The sequence below is a fragment of the Xyrauchen texanus genome, chromosome 41, assembly GCF_025860055.1.
Source record: "Xyrauchen texanus isolate HMW12.3.18 chromosome 41, RBS_HiC_50CHRs, whole genome shotgun sequence".
NCBI lineage: Eukaryota > Metazoa > Chordata > Actinopteri > Cypriniformes > Catostomidae > Xyrauchen > Xyrauchen texanus.
This window is the reverse complement of record NC_068316.1, coordinates 1,062,009-1,086,732: the sequence shown is the minus strand read 5'-3', so window position 1 is coordinate 1,086,732 and position 24,724 is coordinate 1,062,009. Positions and strand designations below refer to the sequence as shown.

Below are 24,724 nucleotides of genomic sequence, written 5' to 3'. Positions count from 1 at the left end.
TAAATAGCAAATAATTTTAGATTACGTGTAAATAGCCAATAGCATTTAGTTTACACTTAAATAGCAAATAATTTTAGATTACATGTAAATAGCCAATAGCATTTAGTTTACGCTTAAATAGCCATTAGCATTTAGTTTACGCTTAAATAGCCATTAGCATTTAGTTTACGCTTAAATAGCAAATAGCATTTAGTGACTGATCAAGTTTTAGGACACATTAGCATATAGCTGAAGTCAAAGCTACAGACATGAACATTACACAAAAATGTCCACTTTCATGAGGTTTTAAACGTCAGTTGTGCTAAGCAACAGATGGGACATGACAACTGCATCAGAAATCGGTGTTTAGTAGCCCAGAGTCAAAAAGACTAACGCAAAGCAGGAAGTCACATGATTCAAACAGGAAATGATTGTAAATGACATCGGGAGGTGAACGCAGAGCATTACCTGGGTAATAAGAGTTTGGCACGGAGGCGCTCAGTGTGTTAGTCTTCATGGTAAACGAGGATGGCGAGGAGACAGCTTTTAGCACAAACACAAGGAATAAAAAGCAGGCAAGATGAGATAAATCACTCAATTTAAAGAAAAGAGTTTCAAGACTAATAAAACATTAAATGTGACTTACATTTATTAAATGTAATCAAACATGCCCTTACTAGAATGAGCCAAGACATTTCTATCTATTAAATAATCAAACATTCAAGAGTTTTTTATCTCAACCCATTTTACTTCTGTAATGTAACATTTCCAAATAACACAGGAAATGTAACAATAACAAATCTCAATTTGAACCATTAGGAATGCTTGGATGGTGAAAAGTGGGTGTTTCCCAGCACTTAACACACTCATTCTATCAGTGTTTGTGCTGTGCGGCTGTACACGTCACTGAAGGTGCGTTCGTGCAGGTAGGCAGGTGAATTGTTGACAGCTGCCACGAGCGCGCTGTCTGCAGTGACCCATCTGTCAATCACTGCTACAGAGACAGACAGCAGATAAGGTCACGGATGAAGCAAGCGGGCGTCTCAGCTGCTAAAAGCCCATGTTTATTTATTTATACATGTTTGCCGGCCACTTCACGGAGTGACACATCAGTCACGGCGAATGGAAACTGAGGGACGTTCGTGCAATATTAATCACGGCCATGTGATCACAGAGAGATTTACTCGATATTAAGCAAAGTTACTCTGGTCTAGGATTAAAGACTAATTTAGTCACTAAAACTGGCATTGAGTCCGAGTCTACACTGCAAAAAATAATTGGCTTACGGAGTTGGTTCAGCTAAGCCGATGAGCAGAATGCCCGTGACCTGCTGACCCCAAGGACTGCTGGGGGACCTACCAAACACAGTCTGGCGGGACATCCAGGGACAAATCTGAAGCACAGAGACACGAGTCCCACCAAAGGCTAAATAAAACCCTGAGACTCCATCAGACTTCATCATATTCATTCAAATCGTTAGTGCCAAGGAGAGGAGTATGAGCAATAGTAATTGTGACACTTGCCATTGCAAATACTAGTAATGATAGATACTTTTGAAACAAAGTGAATGGAGGACCTACGTCTGCCGTTGAGATTGTGAGTGTCCATGAACGAGATGGCTTCATCACAGCTGGTGCCCTGCTCAGCGTAACTCTTGTCCATCGAGTTCACCATCACCGTCATCTCCTGCCGCGTGCTGCTCAACGTCTCCTTGCGCTTCTTCGCCAGTTTTCTTTATTAAAAAGACACACAAGGCAAATCTTATGAACAACTTATGTATAACTTAACACAAACTAGAAGGTCCCAGCATTTGCTTAATTTTCTCTCTTTACTGTTGTACATGAAACTGGTGTTGAGCGGGTAGAATTCAATGAAGCTGTCAGCGGAGGACATGTGAGGCGTCTATTCTCAAACTAGAGACTCTGATGTGCTTATCCTCTTGTTTATTTGCACATCTTCCACATCTCTTTCTGTTCTTGTTAGAGACAGTTGTGCTTTGTCCTTGAAGACTCTAGTGTTTTTTTTGGCAAATACAAGCATTGTATCGCCTTCATTCCTCAAAACAATGATTGACTGACGAGTTTCTTTTTACCATTTTTGACCTAATATTGCCCTTAATACAACTTAATCTATTACATACTGTTACAACTCAACAACAAACACAAAGACAATGAGTAATCCCAAAGAGTTTAGATATTCATCTGTCCACAGTTAGACAAACTGTCTATAAATGGAGATGATTTAGTACTATAGGTACTCTCACTAGAAGTGGCCGTTAGATATTCATCTGTCCACAGTGAGACAAACTGTCTATAAATGGAGATGATTTAGTACTATAGGTACTCTCACTAGAAGTGTCCGTTAGATATTCATCTGTCCACAGTTAGACAAACTGTCTATAAATGGAGGTGATTTAGTACTATAGGTACTCTCACTAGAAGTGGCCGTTAGATATTCATCTGTCCACAGTGAGACAAACTGTCTATAAATGGAGATGATGTAGTACTATAGGTACTCTCACTAGAAGTGGCCGTTAGATATTCATCTGTCCACAGTGAGACAAACTGTCTATAAATGGAGATGATTTAGTACTATAGGTACTCTCACTAGAAGTGTCCGTTAGATATTCATCTGTCCACAGTTAGACAAACTGTCTATAAATGGAGGTGATTTAGTACTATAGGTACTCTCACTAGAAGTGGCCGTTAGATATTCATCTGTCCACAGTTAGACAGACTGTCTATAAATGGAGATGATTTAGTACTATAGGTACTCTCACTAGAAGTGTCCGTTAGATATTCATCTGTCCACAGTTAGACAAACTGTCTATAAATGGAGGTGATTTAGTACTATAGGTACTCTCACTAGCAGTGACCGTTAGATATTCATCTGTCCACAGTTAGACAGACTGTCTATAAATGGAGATGATTTAGTACTATAGGTACTCTCTCTAGAAGTGGCTGTCAGATATTCATCTGTCCACAGTTAGACAAACTGTCTATAAATGGAGATGATTTAGTACTATAGGTACTCTCTCTAGAAGTGTCCGTTAGATATTCATCTGTTCACAGTTAGACAAACTGTCTATAAATGGAGATGATTTAGTACTATAGGTACTCTCTCTAGAAGTGGCTGTCAGATATTCATCTGTCCACAGTTAGACAGACTGTCTATAAATGGAGATGATTTAGTACTATAGGTACTCTCACTAGAAGTGGCTGTCAGATATTCATCTGTTCACAGTTAGACAAACTGTCTATAAATGGAGATGATTTAGTACTATAGGTACTCTCTCTAGAAGTGGCCGTTAGATATTCATCTGTCCACAGTTGGACAAACTGTCTATAAATGGTGATGATTTAGTACTATAGGTACTCTCTCTAGAAGTGTCCGTTAGATATTCATCTGTTCACAGTTAGACAAACTGTCTATAAATGGAGATGATTTAGTACTATAGGTACTCTCTCTAGAAGTGTCCGTTAGATATTCATCTGTCCACAGTTAGACAAACTGTCTATAAATGGAGGTGATTTAGTACTATAGGTACTCTCACTAGCAGTGACCGTTAGATATTCATCTGTCCACAGTTAGACAGACTGTCTATAAATGGAGATGATTTAGTACTATAGGTACTCTCTCTAGAAGTGGCTGTCAGATATTCATCTGTCCACAGTTGGACAAACTGTCTATAAATGGAGATGATTTAGTACTATAGGTACTCTCTCTAGAAGTGTCCGTTAGATATTCATCTGTTCACAGTTAGACAAACTGTCTATAAATGGAGATGATTTAGTACTATAGGTACTCTCTCTAGAAGTGGCTGTCAGATATTCATCTGTCCACAGTTAGACAGACTGTCTATAAATGGAGATGATTTAGTACTATAGGTACTCTCACTAGAAGTGGCTGTCAGATATTCATCTGTTCACAGTTAGACAAACTGTCTATAAATGGAGATGATTTAGTACTATAGGTACTCTCTCTAGAAGTGTCCGTTAGATATTCATCTGTTCACAGTTAGACAAACTGTCTATAAATGGAGATGATTTAGTACTATAGGTACTCTCTCTAGAAGTGGCCGTTAGATATTCATCTGTCCACAGTTGGACAAACTGTCTATAAATGGTGATGATTTAGTACTATAGGTACTCTCTCTAGAAGTGTCCGTTAGATATTCATCTGTTCACAGTTAGACAAACTGTCTATAAATGGAGATGATTTAGTACTATAGGTACTCTCTCTAGAAGTGGCCGTTAGATATTCATCTGTCCACAGTTGGACAAACTGTCTATAAATGGAGATGATTTATGTTTTGTGCACTGATAAAACGAAGGTTGAATTGTTGGGGAGGAACATGCAGCACTATGTATGGCGTATAAAGGGCACCGCATACCAACATGAAAACATCATCCCAACGGTGAAGTACTGTGGAGAGAGCATCATGATTTGGAGCCTGGACCACTTGCCAGGGAAAAATCCTACAGGATAATGTCAGGGTGGCAGTGTGCCAGCTGAAGCTCAGTAGAAGTTGGGTGATGCAGCAGGACAATGACCCTAAACATCGAATAAATCCACTACAGAATGACCTAAAAAAACGAAAATCCACCTTTTGGAGTCTCTTAACCCAATTGAGGTGCTGTGGAATGACCTCAAGAGAGCCGTTCACACCAGATATCATAAGAATATGTCTGAGCTGAAGCAGTTCTGTAAGGAAGAATGATCCAGAAATCCTTCTGAACGTTGTGCAGGTTTAATCTGCATCTACCGGAAAGGCTTGATTGAGGTTATTGCTGCCAAAGGATTATCGACCAGTTATTAAATCCAAGGGTTCACTTACTTTTCCCCACATCACTGTGAATGTTTAATGGGATGTGTTCAATAAAGACATGAAAGATTATAATTGTTTGTGTGTTGTTAGCTTAAGCACATTGTGTTTGTCTATATTGATATGACCAATTAATGCCAAAAACCAGCTAATTCCAAAGGGTTCACATAATTTATCTTGCCACTGTATATACATATACTAGGGTTTGATATTAAGGGGGGCACCACAAATGCCCAAAATGTCCCAGAAATAAAAACACAGTAGTTCTTAACAATATATTATAGCCCTAGTTTTACATATCATGCCATAAATATGAGTGGCAGATGTTGATTTTATTAATGGGGTAAGAGGTAATAAATTCTCAATCTTGAGTATTTTCATTAATAAATGTATTAATTTATTCGATATAAACGGATGAGACTTTTAAATGATTTTAGATTAGTTTTAAATTATTTAAAAAATATGACATCATAAAGAAAATCAAATCAAGGAGGAAAATATTGCCCCTTCATGTAAAACTAAATTGAAGACACTGATTTATATATATTTATATAGTATATATATAGTGTTTTGTTGTATAGTGGGATGGTTGCTGGGTGGTTTCTTCCTTGCGTAAGTCTCAACTATATGTTGGTCTTTAGATAATGTATGGCTCGTGTCCCTCCTTCACTGTAAATCTATTGGATTTTTGTTAACCGTTTAATGTTTTATCAACAGCTGTAATGAAGGATTATACCGTATGTTCCCTGTCATGAAATTACAGTTCCTTACAGAACTAAATTACCACGCAATGTTTGTCAGAATAACTAGAGATTTCCCGAGACAGGATGCCCTGAAATACCTGCAGTGCTCACTAATGTGTTCTCCTGAGAACGCTTGTCACAGCGAACAGGAAGTGACTCTACCTTCCCCAGTGCGAGGGGAGCTGTTGATGAACAACACAAGCACCTCCAGATACTGCGTTTCGCCCCGGGCGGCACACACACTTTTGGAGGAGTCCTGAGATTCGCCAGGGTTCGACTGCGCTACAGCTGCACAAAGAGCTGTCGCATTCAACATTAATTAATGGAGCGCGCGAGGTTGGATGAGGCGTCTTTGACGATGATGACATTCAGTCGAGGGAGGGTGATGAAATATTGTTTATTTCCACTAACACTGCCAAGATGCACTCGCAGGTAGCACACTGTGAATACGAAACGCTTTTTAAAGTATCTCTAGAAAATGTTGCATATATTTTAAACATCCATGCACAGTAGAGAGGCTGATGAAAACAGCGAAATCACTGAGATTGCAGCTCGGTTCCCAACTCTAGTGAGCTGCCTCGCTCTCTTCTCCCTAAATAGGCAGCTGTCTTCTAAGTCGTGGTGCAGATCAGCTTTTTGACAGCAGCTTTACCGGTTTGTTTACTCTAAAACCTGTATACGCATTAACTGGACCAGCCTGAATAAATATAGTGTATTAAAAATATGGATTAAATACAAGTTAAGCTCAATCAACAGCATTAGTGGCATAATGCTCATTTACCAAAAAACTACACTTAATCTCGTCCCTCGTTTATAAAAACAAACAAGGCGGGTACAGTTGGGCACTTACAATGTAAGTGAAATAGGGCAAGTTCATAAACATTAAAATAGCATTGGGTGGGAAAAACTATTTTTATCATATGTATTTTATGCACCAAACACTATATTGACATGTAAAAAGGAAAACTGTAATGCAAAATAATGAGATCTTTATAATGACAGCAGGCTGCGTGTATGAAAATACACAGAAATATTAGTTTGCACTTTAAATAAATCTTATAAAATGTATGTTACAATTTTCAATAAAATAATACACAACATTTTAACCAAGCACAAGTTGCGTATATTCAGCAAATACTCATTTTAAAATATCAGTAACAATATAATCATTACGGTCACTTTTACTTTATTTAAATAAGCTGACATTTATACCAACATAAGAGTAACTGTTCGCACAAGTTCTCCGGCATTTTAAATAGATCGATATAAACATTGAAACCACGTGATGAGCCACAAACACATTCTGTATCATATTTGATAGAGTTAATTTGCAAATGGAACATGATTTGAGCTTAAGAAGCTACATTTATGTTACCACTGCTCTCTGATTGTATTACTGGTTTAAGATATGTTGTTGTAAATGTAATCTTGACATACTGACGCTTAAGTAAGATTTCTGCCCTACAAAGGCAAAACGGAGTAACCACGCCAAAAATGAAACCAAGATTTTCCTTTCCTTTTCAAGAACTTGTCGCATTGAAAATGTTTTCTGTCCGTCTTAGTAGCATGTTTACTATGTTTACGAATGTTTGAAATTCGGGTATGCGTAAAAAACAAAAAACAAGTCACATAGAATAGGTCGGCAACGCTGTGTGAGGTCACAGGTAGCAAGAGCGCTAAATGGGTAGTAAAAAAACAACATTTTATTCTTTTCTAATTTATAGATTTGTTCTTGCAATGCCACAACAAATTATAGGGATGCAAACACGTATAAATATCACTCACTTCATAGACTTCAATGTATTCTGCAGCACTGACGTGAGTCATGTGATGACCCTTTACTCGTATAAATATCACTCGCTTCATAGACTTCAATGTATTCTGCAGCGCTGACGCGAGTCATGTGATGACCCTTTACACGTATAAATATCACTCACTTCATAGACTTCAATGTGTTCTGCAGCTCTGACACGAGTCATGTGATGACCCTTTACACGTATAAATATCACTCACTTCATAGACTTCAATGTATTCTGCAGCGCTGACACGAGTCATGTGATGACCCTTTACACGTATAAATATCACTCACTTCATAGACTTCAATGTATTCTGCAGCGCTGACGCGAGTCATGTGATGACCCTTTACTCGTATAAATATCACTCGCTTCATAGACTTCAATGTATTCTGCAGCGCTGACGCGAGTCATGTGATGACCCTTTACACGTATAAATATCACTCGCTTCATAGACTTCAATGTATTCTGCAGCACTGACACGAGTCATGTGATGACCCTTTACACGTATAAATATCACTCGCTTCATAGACTTCAATGTATTCTGCAGCACTGACGCGAGTCATGTGATGACCCTTTACACGTATAAATATCACTCACTTCATAGACTTCAATGTATTCTGCAGCGCTGACACGAGTCATGTGATGACCCTTTACACGTATAAATATCACTCACTTCATAGACTTCAATGTGTTCTGCAGCGCTGACACGAGTCATGTGATGACCCTTTACACGTATAAATATCACTCGCTTCATAGACTTCAATGTATTCTGCAGCACTGACGTGAGTCATGTGATGACCCTTTACACGTATAAATATCCCTCACTTCATAGACTTCAATGTATTCTGCAGCGCTGACGCGAGTCATGTGATGACCCTTTACACGTATAAATATCCCTCGCTTCATAGACTTCAATGTATTCTGCAGCGCTGACGCGAGTCATGTGATGACCCTTTACTCGTATAAATATCACTCGCTTCATAGACTTCAATGTATTCTGCAGCACTGACGCGAGTCATGTGATGACCCTTTACACGTATAAATATCACTCGCTTCATAGACTTCAATGTATTCTGCAGCACTGACGCGAGTCATGTGATGACCCTTTACACGTATAAATATCACTCACTTCATAGACTTCAATGTATTCTGCAGCGCTGACGCGAGTCATGTGATGACCCTTTACACGTATAAATATCACTCGCTTCATAGACTTCAATGTATTCTGCAGCACTGACGCGAGTCATGTGATGACCCTTTACTCGTATAAATGTGACCGATCACGGAAAGTAGGGACACAAGTCGGTTTTGGGGCATTTTGAGTTATTCACAGATTCTGAAAGTGTAGTCTCCAAGCTTTCCAACGATTTGTAACACATGGAAATCTGACAATATTTGGAGAAGTTGTGGCCATTTGAAGGTAGGCACTCAAAAAAGCTAAAAGGGGAGAAAACGGCCTCAAAAGATTGTGCAGTTCTCACTTCTCTCTGCTGCTGGGAGTGACAATAGGGCTCATTTACATCTCATTTAGATAAGCCATACCCCTGTAAAGCTCCCCCTGTAAACATGGACTAAACATGAGATAACGTGTACGTGTTCTTAGAATGAACAAAAACGACAAACTTTGATGTTTATGGAAACTCACCCCATAAGAAACAGAAAAGTATTCTTGCAGATCTCGTTGCCTCCAATGAAATAAGTCGTTCGGGCACACTTTCTCTTTGTCGGGGTCTTCTTTGTGGATGTAACCATCTCCGAAGTTTGCACTGTGCGTCTGTTTGCCTCTAAATGTCCAATAATTCGCATGACGCCAGTCCGATACATTCTTCCTCGTCTTCATCTTCGCTCAGTTGTAGATTAGGGATATTATTCAGTCTTATCATGCCACTTTCATCGTCGCTCAGATCGTCTTCAGAATCAGTGAACGCTTGTTCATAAGCATCCGGCTTGTCGAAGAAGTACTTCAAAACATTTTCGTTGTAACGGCCACGGTTCAGCTCGTCTGCGACATTCTTTGCGGCGTCCATCTTCATTGAATTTTGATATCAGATAGAGCCGGCTAGAGCGCTGCATAATAAGTAGCCACGCTGTTAGGGGCGGGGGCAAAAGCGCCGGCGGCTATTCAGTACGGAAATACACACAGACAATGACACGCCCCTACTGCATGCTAGAATCTCCGAAAAACAAGCCGATTTCAACCTCAAAATGTACGCTTTTAAATATACCAATACTGTTATCTCAAACATGGAGAGGCTTCTTCATGATCTCAACTAACAGATTCTGCAAAAAAGCGGAAATCACCAATTTTGGAAAAAAACACTTGTTTCTCATTTTGCTCACAAGTTGTGCTGCCGACTTGTGTCACTGGTTTCCGTGACGGGTCACAAATATCACTCACTTCATAGACTTCAATGTATTCTGCAGCGCTGATACGAGTCATGTGATGACCCTTTACTCGTATAAATATCACTTGCTTCATAGACTTCAATGTATTCTGCAGCGCTGATACGAGTCATGTGATGACCCTTTACTCGTATAAATATCACTTGCTTCATAGACTTCAATGTATTCTGCAGCACTGACACGAGTCATGTGATGACCCTTTACACGTATAAATATCACTCGCTTCATAGACTTCAATGTATTCTGCAGCGCTGACACGAGTCATGTGATGACCCTTTACTCGTATAAATATCACTCACTTCATAGACTTCAATGTATTCTGCAGCACTGACGCGAGTCATGTGATGACCCTTTACTCGTATAAATATCACTCCCTTCATAGACTTCAATGTATTCTGCAGCACTGACACGAGTCATGTGATGACCCTTTACTCGTATAAATATCACTTGCTTCATAGACTTCAATGTATCTGAGCTCTGCAGCCCATGATGCACTGTGAATGATGCAATCAAGTTTTTTATGTTTTTTTTATGTGAATATCTGAATATTTTCCAGTAAAATCAAATATATACTCGCAATCAACAATTTTAAATCAATAGTTTAATATTTTTGAATTTGATGACATCATTCCCAATGCTTTAAGGGACTGTAGTTCATTCCCTCATTCAAGATGTTAAGTACACAGTCTGGCACTTTCGTCTGATTTTAAAATACTTTCTTGCTTCAAATGATAGTTTGTACTGTTGTGATTCATTTCAGAGTTGGTCGGTTTGGTCAGGATTTTATGAAGTCACTATGAAACAAATACTTCTGGAACTAAGACGGCTGAAAATTGGGCGTCACGCTCTATTTTGCCAAAATGATTCGTTTCGTTTCACCTCCGCACCACAAATAGTTGTCTGGTGGCACTGCCAAGATGGCAGCTGAGAGAACGGACTTGCCTTAAAGGGACTTTGGCATTGCTCTTGCATAGACATTGCCAAAAACCAACACAAGACCATAATCAAGCTCTCTGGACAGTTGCTATCTAAACCCAGAACCTGATAAATGCATCTAACCGGAACATTAATATGGCCATCTGCACAGGGTGAATGGAGAAAACTTTCTGTTTTAATGCGCTGTGTGGTCTGATGGTCTCTCTCGCTCAGGGTCTCAGGGGTCTGCCGGAGGGGCGATCGTATCTCTAATGGAACTCACAGCAGCGACCGGATGGATCCTGCACCGCATTAAGTGTTCAAAAACAGAGCGCCGGTGCCTGGCCAAACCTGCAGCCGCACATTAAACATAAATAAATGAAAGTAAAGCCATTTCTCTCCCTCTTGTTCATCCGTTTAGCCACTGAAGGTCACAGCAATCGGAGCTTTTACAAATGGAAAAAAGACAGATGCTCGCCATCAGGCCAGAGGGGATTTTGAGTGAACACACACACACACACACGTACTGCATGCTAGCTGGCGCTGTGGAAAATGTGGAACAAATCCGATTTGATATCTCTGTTATCAAAAAATAAAGGCAGAGATGCAGAGATGACACCAAGCAATTAAATTAATAAACAATGCCGCAATGCTAGTGTTTGCTCTACAGTATGATCTACCGTATTTTGAACAGCTGTCTCTGCAAACGTTTGCTAATCAGGTTTTATCATCATGTTATGAAGGAACTTTGACTCATTGATGGATAATCGGACGATTCTTTGCATCGATTGAGTACATAAACAATCAAAACAATGTCCTTACTAAGTGATTCGTATTTTGAGCGGTCATGAAGGATTTGGCGTAAAATCGCTAGCTTATGACGTACATCCTTGCGTTATGATGTCATGTCCGTGAAATATAGGAAAGAAGAACAGCTGACTCGTTATCATGTAAATAGAGGATGGCGGTTATGCACTATTTTAGTTTGCGAGCCGCCGTTAACAGCATTGCTGCAGTCGTGATGGATGTTCATCTGTTATCCATTTAATGCTTGGATGGGTTGTTGAAGCTAATATTGCTAGTCATGCCTGTTTTGCGTGACCTCGTTCGCCTCTCTAAAAATGTAAATCAGGTCAACATTTACTCACATTACAAACCCGTGTGTGACTTACTTTCTTCTGTAGCACACAAGATGAAATGTCCAAGCTGCTCTTTTCCATATTGTAAAAGCATACGGTGACACAAGCGGCTGTCAAACGACAATCAGGCCCCAAAAATAACACCTGGTCACCACTCAACAGCTTAAACATTCTGCTAAACATCTTTAGGAAGAAAGTCATACAGGTTTGGAACGACATGAGAGTGAGTAAATGACAGAATTAATAAATAAATAACAATAAATAACAGTTCTTTAAATACAGCTTAAACTTTGCATTGTATGCACGCTTCAGTAAGTGACCGTTTACTTGTTTTATTATTATTATAAGTGGACATTTACATTTAATTTTGCATTAGTAAAGAGTAATTAGTGAAGAAAAGTTAGATGCTTACTTTGAGATCTGTTCTTTCACAATACAACATATGCATATGGTTACTCTGCACATTTTATTATAGGCTAATATAGAGTATATAGGAATTATAGTGTATGCATGCATATAAAAAGCAGTGCATTCTGTCTACAATTTCTAAACTGACTCCGCCCATATGCTAATGAGGCAAATGCCTCTCTTCATATTCCAACTGCATGCAAATGTATTTTCCCAGTTATTGAAATCTGATGTACTACAATGAGCAATAACACTTCAAAAGTCCTGAGATCTCGCTTTAGTGGCTCGAGACTAAATCTCTCGTGTCACTGCGTAAATAACGGCTTCAAATGTACAGGGCCTTGCCATCGTCTAAATTGGCATACATTTCAGACGCTCACTTCTGCAAAGATTAGTCTCCGAGCAGTCATTCTCACGCTACACTTAAAAACTAATTAGAGTGTGAGAGGAAAGCTGCAGAAATGACAGCGGCACCGTAATCACGGAGCGTCTCGCTGTCGCATTGCTCCTGTGCGGAAAATACTAATGACTGACGTGAAACACTCGGTTTAAAGGACGCTGCGCGAACACAAAGAACCAATAATACCAGAGCGTCCCGTCGCTTTTATTCAAGGAAGAGAAACAATGCTAGATATTGTGACTTCCTGTCATGAGTCTTTCAGAGTACAGAGAGCCAGTGGAAACTCTAAGCGATGTAATTGTGTTTCTACAACGATTTAAAGGGGAAAAAAGCAGCAGGTGACCTTTGAACTGGCCCCAGTGTAATCTGTGTAAATGGACGGTTCAGAGCTAGCATAGATCCCCGCCGCGGCGGCCTCTGAATCAATCTTGTTTATTCAGCTGCGTTCCATATGGCGGCCGGTCTCCCACTGATGCTCAACATTTCTGCCTGACGGGAAGCTAATCACTTAACGCTTTACTTCAAATCATCTGCCACAAAAGTGACACTTAACGGGTGATGTCATTGGAAGTGTAATGCATATTAACCTGTGAATGAGTTTGGAGATAAACAGCAAGCGTCAGGTGGACAATATATTAATATTAGTAAGTATTATAAACACTCATCTATACCAAGATCTAAACATGCTTGTACCATGCTACAATGTAAAATGAAAACGATGGTAATAAAAATACGATGGTATTATAGTAAAACTATAGTAACTACAAGAATAACCACAGTTCATCCTAAACCCTTTAAGCTCTGAAGGTGCTTCAGTGGCATACCCAAAATAAAGGCTTATTATGCCATTATTAGAATAGAAGAATCCTTTATTTTGGTCACACATTACACACACCGATTTTGGCATATATACAGTGAAGTGTATTAGTTTTCACATATCCCAGCTAAGCTGGGGTTAGAGTGCAGGGTCAGCCATGATACGGCGCTCCTGGAGCAGATAGGTTAAGGGCCCAACAGTGGCATCTTGGTGGTGCTGGGGCTTGAACCCATGACCTTCTGGTCAGTAACCCTGAGCCTCAACCACTGAGTCACCACTGCCCCCGCCATTGAGGCATTAAGCCATTATTATGCAATTATTAGACCATTAAGCCATTATTAGGCCATTATTAGGCCATTAAGCATTATTAGGCCATTATTATTAAGCCATTATTAGGCCATTATTAGGCCATTAAGCATTATTAGGCCATTATTATTATTATGCCATTAAGCCATTATTAGGCCATTATTATTATTATTATGCCATTAAGCCATTATTAGGCCATTATTATTATGCGATTATTAGGCGATTAAGCATTATTAGGCCATTATTAGGCCATTAAGCCATTATTAGGCCATTATTATTATGCCATTATTAGGTGATTAAGCATTATTAGGCCATTATTATTATGCCATTATTAGGCCATTAAGCATTATTAGGCCATTATTATTATGCCATTATTAGGCCATTAAGCATTATTAGGCCATTATTATTATGCCATTAAGCCATTATTAGGCCATTATTATTATGCCATTATTAGGCCATTAAGCATTATTAGGCCATTATTATTATGCAATTATTAGGCCATTAAGCATTATTAGGCCATTATTATTAAGCCATTATTAGGCCATTATTAGGCCATTAAGCATTATTAAGCCATTATTATTATGCCATTAAGCCATTATTAGGCCATTATTATTATGCAATTATTAGGCAATTATTAGGCCATTAAGCATTATTAGGCCATTATTATTATGCAATTATTAGGCAATTATTAGGCCATTAAGCATTATTAGGCCATTATTATTAAGCCATTATTAGGCCATTATTAGGCCATTAAGCATTATTAGGCCATTATTATTATGCAATTATTAGGCCATTAAGCATTATTAGGCCATTATTATTAGGCCATTATTAGGCCATTAAGCATTATTAGGCCATTAAGCATTATTAGGCCATTATTATTATGCCATTAAGCCATTATTAGGCCATTATTATTATGCAATTATTAGGCCATTAAGCCATTATTAGGCCATTATTATTATGCGATTATTAGGCCATTAAGCCATTATTAGGCCATTATTATAATGTCATTATTAGGCGATTAAGCATTATTAGGCAATTATTATTATGCCATTATTATTATGCCATTTTTAGGCCATTAAGCCATTATTAGGCCATTATTATTATGCCATTATTAGGCCATTAAGCCATTATTACGCCATTACTATGCCATTATTAAACCATTAAGCCATTATTATTCCATTAATAAGTCATTATTATGCCATTAAGCTATTATTAGGCCATTATTATGCAATTATTAAGCCATTAATTCATTATTATGCCATTATTAAGCCATTATTAGGCCATTTATTAAGCCATTAATTCATTATTAAGCCATTATTAGGCCATTTATTAAGCCATTAATTCAGTATTATGCCATTATTAGGCCATTAAGCATTATTAGGCCATTATTAAACCATTAAGCCATTATTAGGCCATTACTATGCCATTATTAGGCCATTAAGGCATTATAAGGCCATTATTAAGCCATTAAGTCATTATTATGCCATTATTAGGCCATTATTAAACCATTAAGCCATTATTAGGCCATTAAGCCATTACTATGCCATTTAGCTATTATTAGGCCACTATTGTGCAATTACTAAGCCATTTTTAGGCCATTATTATGCCATTATGCTTAGCGTGTTCTTCCAATGAGGATGCAGCAGACTTCCACTTCGCAATTTATTCCCATTACCATGCACTATAATATTTATTTTTAAAACATTAATTTTATTGTATTTTGAAATTATTTTTATTTAATTAAAATTTTATATAATATAATTTATTTAAATTAGGATCCATTTTATTTATATTCCGGATGCAGAATCCATTCAGGAAAACAATTCTACAGGGACACACCAAACCCTCCAGTTTAGTGCAGGTTTAACAAATAAAGTTTGACATTGAAAACTGTACTTTTACTTTTCACACGGCCTCCAACCATCTTAGGACGGTAAGAAGGACAAAGCGGAGTACAGAAGCGCCGTCCTGCAGCACTTTCACTCACAACACAGTCCTGATTCAGTGCTCATGCATATCTGATGCTGTTGGGCTTCTTTAGTCACCGTCCCCACAGACTACATCCCCAAACCTTTACATTTCTGCCTCTTTAGTTCTTATTTTTCAAACGCAACTGGAGACGCTAGTTTTTTTTCCAGGCGTAAACACCTGCAGTTGAGGTTTAACCCGAACCCCCTGCAGTTTGAGCGACCCAGAAAAAAAGTGTCTTTTAAACAGAAGCTCTCTGCTTTTCCAGGAGAGGAACATAAATAAAGCCCCTGCCGTGCTGTGCGCAGTCAGGAGCGATGATGGCCGTAGGGAGCCGCGCGGCAGATGCACCCTTGAGCGAGGCGCTATCTTGACCACAGGCGAATACATCTTCCTCATTTACAGATATACATATGGGTGTTTGGCGGATGTGTGCTGACACGATTCACATGTGTGTAATGGAGCTCTGGAGACACTAATCCCACTAAACACTCTCTGATATGTTCACAACAGTTCAATACATTCAGTGGGGAAAACATGCACTGATGCTTTTTGGTTTACAGTAATTTTCCAAACAAACTCATGGACGTGTGTTGAGCCCAGAACATTCCTTTAAGGCTTAAAAATAACAAACGGAGATAATAGAGCATTGTTGAAGTGGGACTATCCACTCTTTGACTTTGAGCCTATAATAGGGTTCATATCGTATAATGCAGGATAACACGAATACAGCAGAATCGCAGATGCACTTTGTTTGAGGACTTTATTCTAAACTAGCATGATGTTTATATTAGTATGTATGAGTGATGATGATGTATTGAAATGAGCAGTGAAGCCTGACATGAGCTGTCAGCGGCGCATCAAATGCACTTCCTGCAGATACAGAGGTCACCTGCACATTTACTCTGACAGACTTTGACAAGCGCAAGGCTCGCTGCATTCTCTGTGCTGGCGATGCATACTAAAACAACAGCGCGCTGCGCGAGCTCTCATATAGAGTATATACGTATCATGCAAATAGTCTCAATGTAGTGTTAAAGTGTGCAAGGACTTGACTTGAATAAGTCCGGGAACTTCAAACTACACGCTTCTCCATAATATAAAAGTATTTACTGTCATTATTGACTCACCTTCATGAAGTTGCAAACCCGTATGACTTTCAGAGGAGATATTTAGTAGTATGTTAATCTCAGTCACCATTCACTTGCATTTCATCATTTTACCATTTAATGAAAGTGGTGACTGAGACTGAACATTCTGTCTAACATCTCCGTTTGTGTCATTGATAATACTGGTCATATTTCTGAGAATAAATCGTTTTCTAATGACCTGCACTTAATAAAGAGTGTAAAAATCTTGATTTGTCGTTGAAATGGAGTGACGCGTGTTTATGTGAATGTGCTCTTCAGGCATGAAGGATCATAAGATGTGGAGATATATTAAGACATAATGTGTTGACAGATTAATTAAACTGTTGCAGGTGAATCTGCCTTATAAACATCTGCTGCTCACCACCAGAGCGTCAACAATACGGCCATCTGTCATAAAGAGTCACATTAACTGCACAGACTGCCGTCATCATCACTCGCTGTGGAGAATCAACATGCAACAGGCTGATGAGTGCACTCAAATTACCAACACTGACTACATAAAGCTTCAGGATTCCAGTTCTGATTCTTCTTAACCATTCAGGTTGTGTGTTTTGCATTGTAGAAATCTAACTCATGAGAGTCATTCATTCATGAATCAGACTACACTGGTCATGCTGCAGATTCAAAAGAACCGGTTCATAAGAGTCATTCATTCATGAATCAGACTACACTGGTCATGCTGTAGATTCAAAAGAACCGGTTCATAAGAGTCATTTGTTCATGAATCAGACTACACTGGTCATGCTGTAGATTCAAAAGAACCGGTTCATAAGAGTCATTTGTTCATGAATCAGACTACACTGGTCATGCTGTAGATTCAAAAGAACCGGTTCATAAGAGTCATTTGTTCATGAATCAGACTACACTGGTCATGCTGTAGATTCAAAAGAACCGGTTCATAAGAGTCATTTGTTCATGAATCAGACTACACTGGTCATGCTGTAGATTCAAAAGAACGGTTCATAAGAGTCATTTGTTCATGAATCAGACTACACTGGTCATGCTGTAGATTCAAAAGAACCGGTTCATAAGAGTCATTTGTTCATGAATCAGACTACACTGGTCATGCTGTAGATTCAAAAGAACCGGTTCATAAGAGTCATTTGTTCATGAATCAGACTACACTGGTCATGCTGTAGATTCAAAAGAACCGGTTCTTAAGAGTCATTTGTTCATGAATCAGACTACACTGGTCATGCTGTAGATTCAAAAGAACTGGTTCATAAGAATGATTTGTTCATGAATCAGACTACACTGGTCATGCTGTAAATTCAAAAGAACCGGTTCATAAGAATCATTTGTTCATGAATCAGACTACACTGATCACGATGTGTGTTTCACGCTGTGGACTCAAAAGAACCGATTCATACGAGTCATTTGTTCATGAATCAGACTACACTGGTCACGCTGTGTGTTTCACGCTGTAGATTCAAAAGAACCGGTTCATAAGAATCATTTGTTCAGGAATCGGACTACACTGGTCACGCTGTGTGTTTCACACTGTAGATTCAAAAGAACCGGTTCATAAGAATCATTTGTTCAGGAATCGGACTACACTGGTCATGATGTGTGTTTCACACTGTAGATTCAAAAGAACCGGTTCATAAGAATCATTTGTTCAGGAATCGGACTACACTGGTCATGATGTGTGTTTCACACTGTAGATTCAAAAGAACCGGTTCATAAGAATCATTTGTTCAGGAATCGGACTACACTGGTCATGATGTGTGTTTCACACTGTAGATTCAAAAGAACCGGTTCATAAGAATCATTTGTTCAGGAATCGGACTACACTGGTCATGATGTGTGTTTAACACTGTAGATTCAAAAGAACCGGTTCATAAGAATCATTTGTTCAGGAATCGGACTACACTGGTCATGATGTGTGTTTCACACTGTAGATTCAAAAGAACCGGTTCATAAGAATCATTTGTTCAGGAATCGGACTACACTGGTCATGATGTGTGTTTCACACTGTAGATTCAAAAGAACCGGTTCATAAGAATCATTTGTTCAGGAATCGGACTACACTAGTCATGATGTGTGTTTCACACTGTAGATTCAAAAGAACCGGTTCATAAGAATCATTTGTTCAGGAATCGGACTACACTGGTCATGATGTGTGTTTCGCACTGTAGATTCAAAAGAACCGGTTCATAAGAGTCATTCATTCATGAATCAGACTACACTGGTCATGCTGTAGATTCAAAAGAACCGGTTCTTAAGAGTCATTTGTTTATGAATCAGACTACACTGGTCATGCTGTAAATTCAAAAGAACCGGTTCTTAAGAGTCATTTGTTTATGAATCAGACTACACTGGTCATGCTGTAGATTCAAAAGAACCGGTTCATAAGAATCATTTGTTCATGAATCAGACTACACTGATCACGATGTGTGTTTCACGCTGTGGACTCAAAATAACCGATTCATAGGAGTCATTTGTTCATGAATCGGACTACACTGGTCACGCTGTGTGTTTCACGCTGTAGATTCAAAAGAACCGGTTCATAAGAATCATTTGTTCAGGAATCGGACTACACTGGTCACGCTGTGTGTTTCACGCTGTAGATTCAAAAGAACCGGTTCATAAGAATCATTTGTTCAGGAATTGGACTACACTGATCACGCTGTGTGTTTCACGCTGTGGATTCAAAAGAACCGATTCATAGGAGTCATTTGTTCACGAATCGGACTACACTGGTCATGATGTGTGTTTCACGCTGTAGATCCAAAAGAACCGATTCATAGGAGTCATTTGTTCACGAATCGGACTACACTGGTCATGATGTGTGTTTCACGCTGTGGATTCAAAAGAACCGATTCATAGGAGTCATTTGTTCACGAATCGGACTACACTGGTCATGATGTGTGTTTCACGCTGTGGATTCAAAAGAACCGATTCATAGGAGTCATTTGTTCATGAATCGGACTACACTGGTCATGATGTGTGTTTCACGCTGTGGATTCAAAAGAACCGATTCATAGGAGTCATTTGTTCATGAATCGGACTACACTGGTCATGATGTGTGTTTCACGCTGTGGATTCAAAAGAACCGATTCATAGGAGTCATTTGTTCATGAATCGGACTACACTGGTCATGATGTGTGTTTCACGCTGTGGATTCAAAAGAACCGATTCATAGGAGTCATTTGTTCATGAATCAGACTACACTGGTCATGCTGTAGATTCAAAAGAACCGGTTCATAAGAATCATTTGTTCATGAATCAGACTACACTGATCACGATGTGTGTTTCACGCTGTGGACTCAAAAGAACCGATTCATAGGAGTCATTTGTTCATGAATCGGACTACACTGGTCACGCTGTGTGTTTCACGCTGTGGATTCAAAAGAACCGATTCATAGGAGTCATTTGTTCATGAATCGGACTACACTGGTCATGATGTGTGTTTCACGCTGTAGATTCAAAAGAACCGGTTCATAAGAGTCATTTGTTCATGAATCGGACTACACTGGTCATGACGTGTGTTTCATGCTGTGGATTCAAAAGAACCGATTCATAGGAGTCATTTGTTCATGAATCGGACTACACTGGTCATGATGTGTGTTTCACGCTGTAGATTCAAAAGAACCGGTTCATAAGAGTCATTTGTTCATGAATCGGACTACACTGGTCATGACGTGTGTTTCACGTCACAGGGAAATATTAATGAAAACAAAAGTCATGAAAATACATACGGTTCTGGTTTTTTAAAGAATACCTCTGAACAAGAACTAGTTCTTGATTCCTGACCCAATAAACAAACCCTAAACTATCTTGAACAGTACCATATATGTTCATACAGCAGTACTGTACAGACATACTGTCATTACTGACGATACAGTATCTCAACTCTTATCAAAACGACGAGAACACATTCGACAGCGAGTACAACACCTCATCTAACACTAACGGCATTATCATGTCCATTAAACTATAACCCCACATCGCTGTAGCATTACTTTATTAAAACATCCACATACCTCATTCACATCAGATCTCTCCACACACACAGACCTTCTGCATCTCCTTGAACTTACATTCATCTACAGCAACATGCGGGAAGTAAATATGAGTGCCATTACACCGGCACTGCCGACTGTGTTTCTTAAACTTTTGTCTTGTCATTTCTAAAACTTTGCTATTCGTGTAAAAGCATTTCAAGGCTGATGTTCAGCCATTACACATTCCAGAATAAAGATACATGGTGTCCAAAGCAATATACCGGGTTCAATACAAGTCAAGCAATGCTGATTTCCATATTTCTGTGTTCCAGTGAGACAGTTACAATGGAAGTCAATGGGGCATTTGGACGGTTTAAAAGGCAGAAATGTGAAGATTATAATTTTATATATGTAATCAAAAACCCACTTAATTAATTAACTAATTCTTCTGTGTATTATTTGAGCTGTAACGTCGTTTAAATCATCGTTTTACGGGTGTTTTAGTGTTTATGGTGTTACGTCGTCATGACAACTAAGTTGTATAATTGACTATAAGTTTCCACAGATGTGGTCAGTGAGTGATTTAATGACGTAAAATCATGTTAACACACATATTGTTTACGTCTTGTGTTTATACTTTTCAAACTATTTTAACATTTACGTTGTTGGATTATTGGTTTTGTGTTATTTGCTGTAGATATGCATACCTGTGAGTAAATATATATATATATATATATATATATATATATATATATATATATATATATATATATATTCTTGTTTTGAATATTTCTTTTTCTATTTTGACTTCAAAGGGTTAATTCAGGTTAAACTAGCCACTCAAGTAATAAAACTCCTCTTTCCATGCATCTTACATTTCAAACATTTATTAATGCGCTCAATTATATCACATATAGCATATAACGGCTATCGTGCGGCTATATTGCCCTGTATAACACCACACTTTATATATAGAGAGAGAGAGTTCGAAAAACAAACTATTTCTCACTTCAAAATGCAAATGTTAAGAAAACTAGAGATTCTGTTACATTGTTACATGCATGCCTTCAAATACCAGTACAGAGGACAGCATCTTACGTGACCTCTGACCTCTGGAATCTCACACTCTGATGAATACCTGATGTCGAGGTGTCAGTCGTATGGTATACAAAGGTGCGTTAATCACAACATTCGCTGTGCGGTTTTAAATAAGAGTCTCCAATAACACATGCACATGCTCAACTGCGTTTCACTAAATGTCAGCGTTCTTTTGATCACGATGAATCGTTTACTAGCACTCTTGATTATGTCATTGTATGATTGGACAAAGCCGTTGCCAAGCGACAAAACAAGTTTAGACAAACTAAACTTAGGAGGCACCTAACGTTAGACTAAATATTTACTGAAGCCTGCGTCCAGAAGTAACGTTTGAATAAAAGCATCATGCTGTGTGCGACACACTTCAGTTCTTTAGAGATATATGAAGGTTTACAAACATTTACGAGAGAAAACATAACGTAAACTAAACAGAGTACAATCCTGGAAACGTCGCCGGCGGTCACTGGCATGCCAAGAATCAACACATAACAAATATATTGTATATTAAAATGAATAAATGCAAGTTTGTCCAGTCTGTTGTATTAGTATTAATTCACTGCCACTCGTTAATTTTAAATACAATTCCTAGATATTATTTTTGACATATTTAACCCTTTAAGCTCATGAATTAAATTATCATCAAAATATTAATAACTCCAGTTCCGTTTGAAAGTTTAGAAGCTCTTCTTTATAATGCATGTAGACAATATGACCAAAACTGAACAAGTGCTTTAAAATGTACAGATAAATCAGAAGTGCTCCTGTGCATATTATTGCAATCAGTAAAAACATCAAACTGATCAAATATTCATGTGTCATATGTTGAATACAACCAGACTATTTGTTTTACTCACAGATATAAATATAGCGAGTAACAGCTAAATATATGTCTTTGACTATTATGTTGGTGTTGCTTATATGCTGCGTTTTCACTTATAACGTCACGAAACATAAACAGAACATAAAATATCTCATATGATTATTTAGAGTCTGTGATTATCTTTCAATCGAGTCCACACACAAGATAATCAGATGTATAGATCATTAGATAATCCACATGAAGCACAATGTTACATATGACCACCAGGAGATGGCGCCAAATACACGACACAGACTCAATGATGACTCAAATGACACAGAATGAAACTCATTCTGTGAAATCTCATGACTAAAATCATGTCTGCATGCTATGCAAACCTTTAGTCATTGTTGTGTTTGCATGTGTAATTAGTTCTTATGTACAATTATTATCTTTTATTTGTTTGGAGATGTTTTTGGACACTATGATCAATTATATTTGTAATGTTGTAACTTTTGATTGATTTGTCGTATCAACACAAACTTTCTCTCAGTTACAGTCGACATGATTGAGAACAAAACAACAATTTTTGGTGTGATTTTTCAGCAGTTTCATAGGCTGAGAGTCTCAGAATGTATCATAATCTATATCATTAAAATCTGTGAAAACCTTTCTTTACAATGATAGCAAACACTTGACCCTCATTGTACATTGTGTCGAGTTATAAGCCTTTAATTTTGGGAATTCATTGGAAATGTAAGATCATTTTTATGTAAAAATAATGAAGGGTCTTTTTAAGTCGTATTAGCCATATCGCACATTTTGTTATTTTTTGCTAGCTGGCTGCATATTCAGTTATTATGGAGGAAAATATTTACAGGTAGTTGCACGTCTACCATCATTGACACAAATTACACACGAATTCTATGATTATTTGTACATTTTTCATTGCAACCACCCTAGCAACTCCCTAACAACCACCCTGAACATGACCCACAACACCCTAGCCTCATGGTAATGAATTGTGCATGGGAAAACATCACAATTATCTGACGTTTAATCTGATTATCTAGCTAGCTGCCAGAAATATCCATGTGACCATCAGATTTCACACCTCTAAACTTAGCTTAAATTTTAACCGAGCTTTTGATGGCCAACATAAAAGTTTGTCTTGACGCTCTGAAATTCAAAGGTTTATATGAGGGTCTAATATTTTATAATCCCATAACTGTGATAACGATTCATTTGAACTCCTGTGGGAAGTTTTATGAAGCTCTCTTAATCCTGAGGTAGTCTGCACGCATCCATTTATTCACCGTTAATTAAACTGTAATTGAGTTATGAAGGCTGATTACTGTTGATAAACATTCCTACTCTACCTTCATCTTATCCCATTAACATTTGGAGCAAACACCCGATCCGATTGGTGGAACATGTCGGTGCCATATTATCTGACTCGTGTGATCACTCGCCCTGTGGTAAAAGTGGGAATGCTCGCGCTCTACCTCTCTCTGTTTTGCACTGCGCAGGAGCTGTTAGCAGAGACAAATGTGCATCCTCTCGTTGCATTTCATTTGTTTCTCGTTCTGCCGAAGCTCTTGCTGAAGGATTCAATTAAGGCCTCTAGAACGCTCGAGTTAGACGGGCCAATCGAAGAGAGAGAGAGAGAGAGAGAGAGAGAGAGAGTGTGTGTGTGTGTGTGTGTGAGAGAGAAAGTGTGTGTGCGAGAGAGTGAGTGTGTGTGTGCGAGAGAGAGAGAGAGTGAGTGTGTGTGTGTGAGTGAGTGTGTGTGTGTGAGAGAGAGAGAGCGAGTGTGTGTGTGAGAGTGAGTGTGTGTATGTGAGAGAGAAAGTGTGTGTATGAGTGTGTGTATTATATTATAGTTTAATTCTATCTTTATTGTTATTTGTTACTATTTTATTATTATTATTTGTCTAGTCATTTTCTGTTTTGTGTATTAATGCTTTGGCAATATTGTATGTAAACACAATCATGCCAATAAAGTACTTTAAATTGAAATTGAGTGAGAG

General features: G+C 38.3%; 1 protein-coding gene across 1 annotated transcript in view; it reads right to left on the bottom strand.

Annotated features, from left to right (window-relative positions):
• The window catches only part of LOC127634078 (receptor-type tyrosine-protein phosphatase mu-like), a 360,097-nt gene that overhangs the window by 72,348 nt on the left and 263,025 nt on the right, over window positions 1-24,724 (bottom strand). The window contains exons 17-18 of the mRNA XM_052113498.1: window positions 1,560-1,711; window positions 448-522 (exon numbers count right to left, since the gene is read on the bottom strand). Of these exons, the coding sequence (XP_051969458.1) occupies window positions 448-522; window positions 1,560-1,711 (227 nt within the window). The remainder of the gene's footprint in view (window positions 1-447; window positions 523-1,559; window positions 1,712-24,724) is intronic.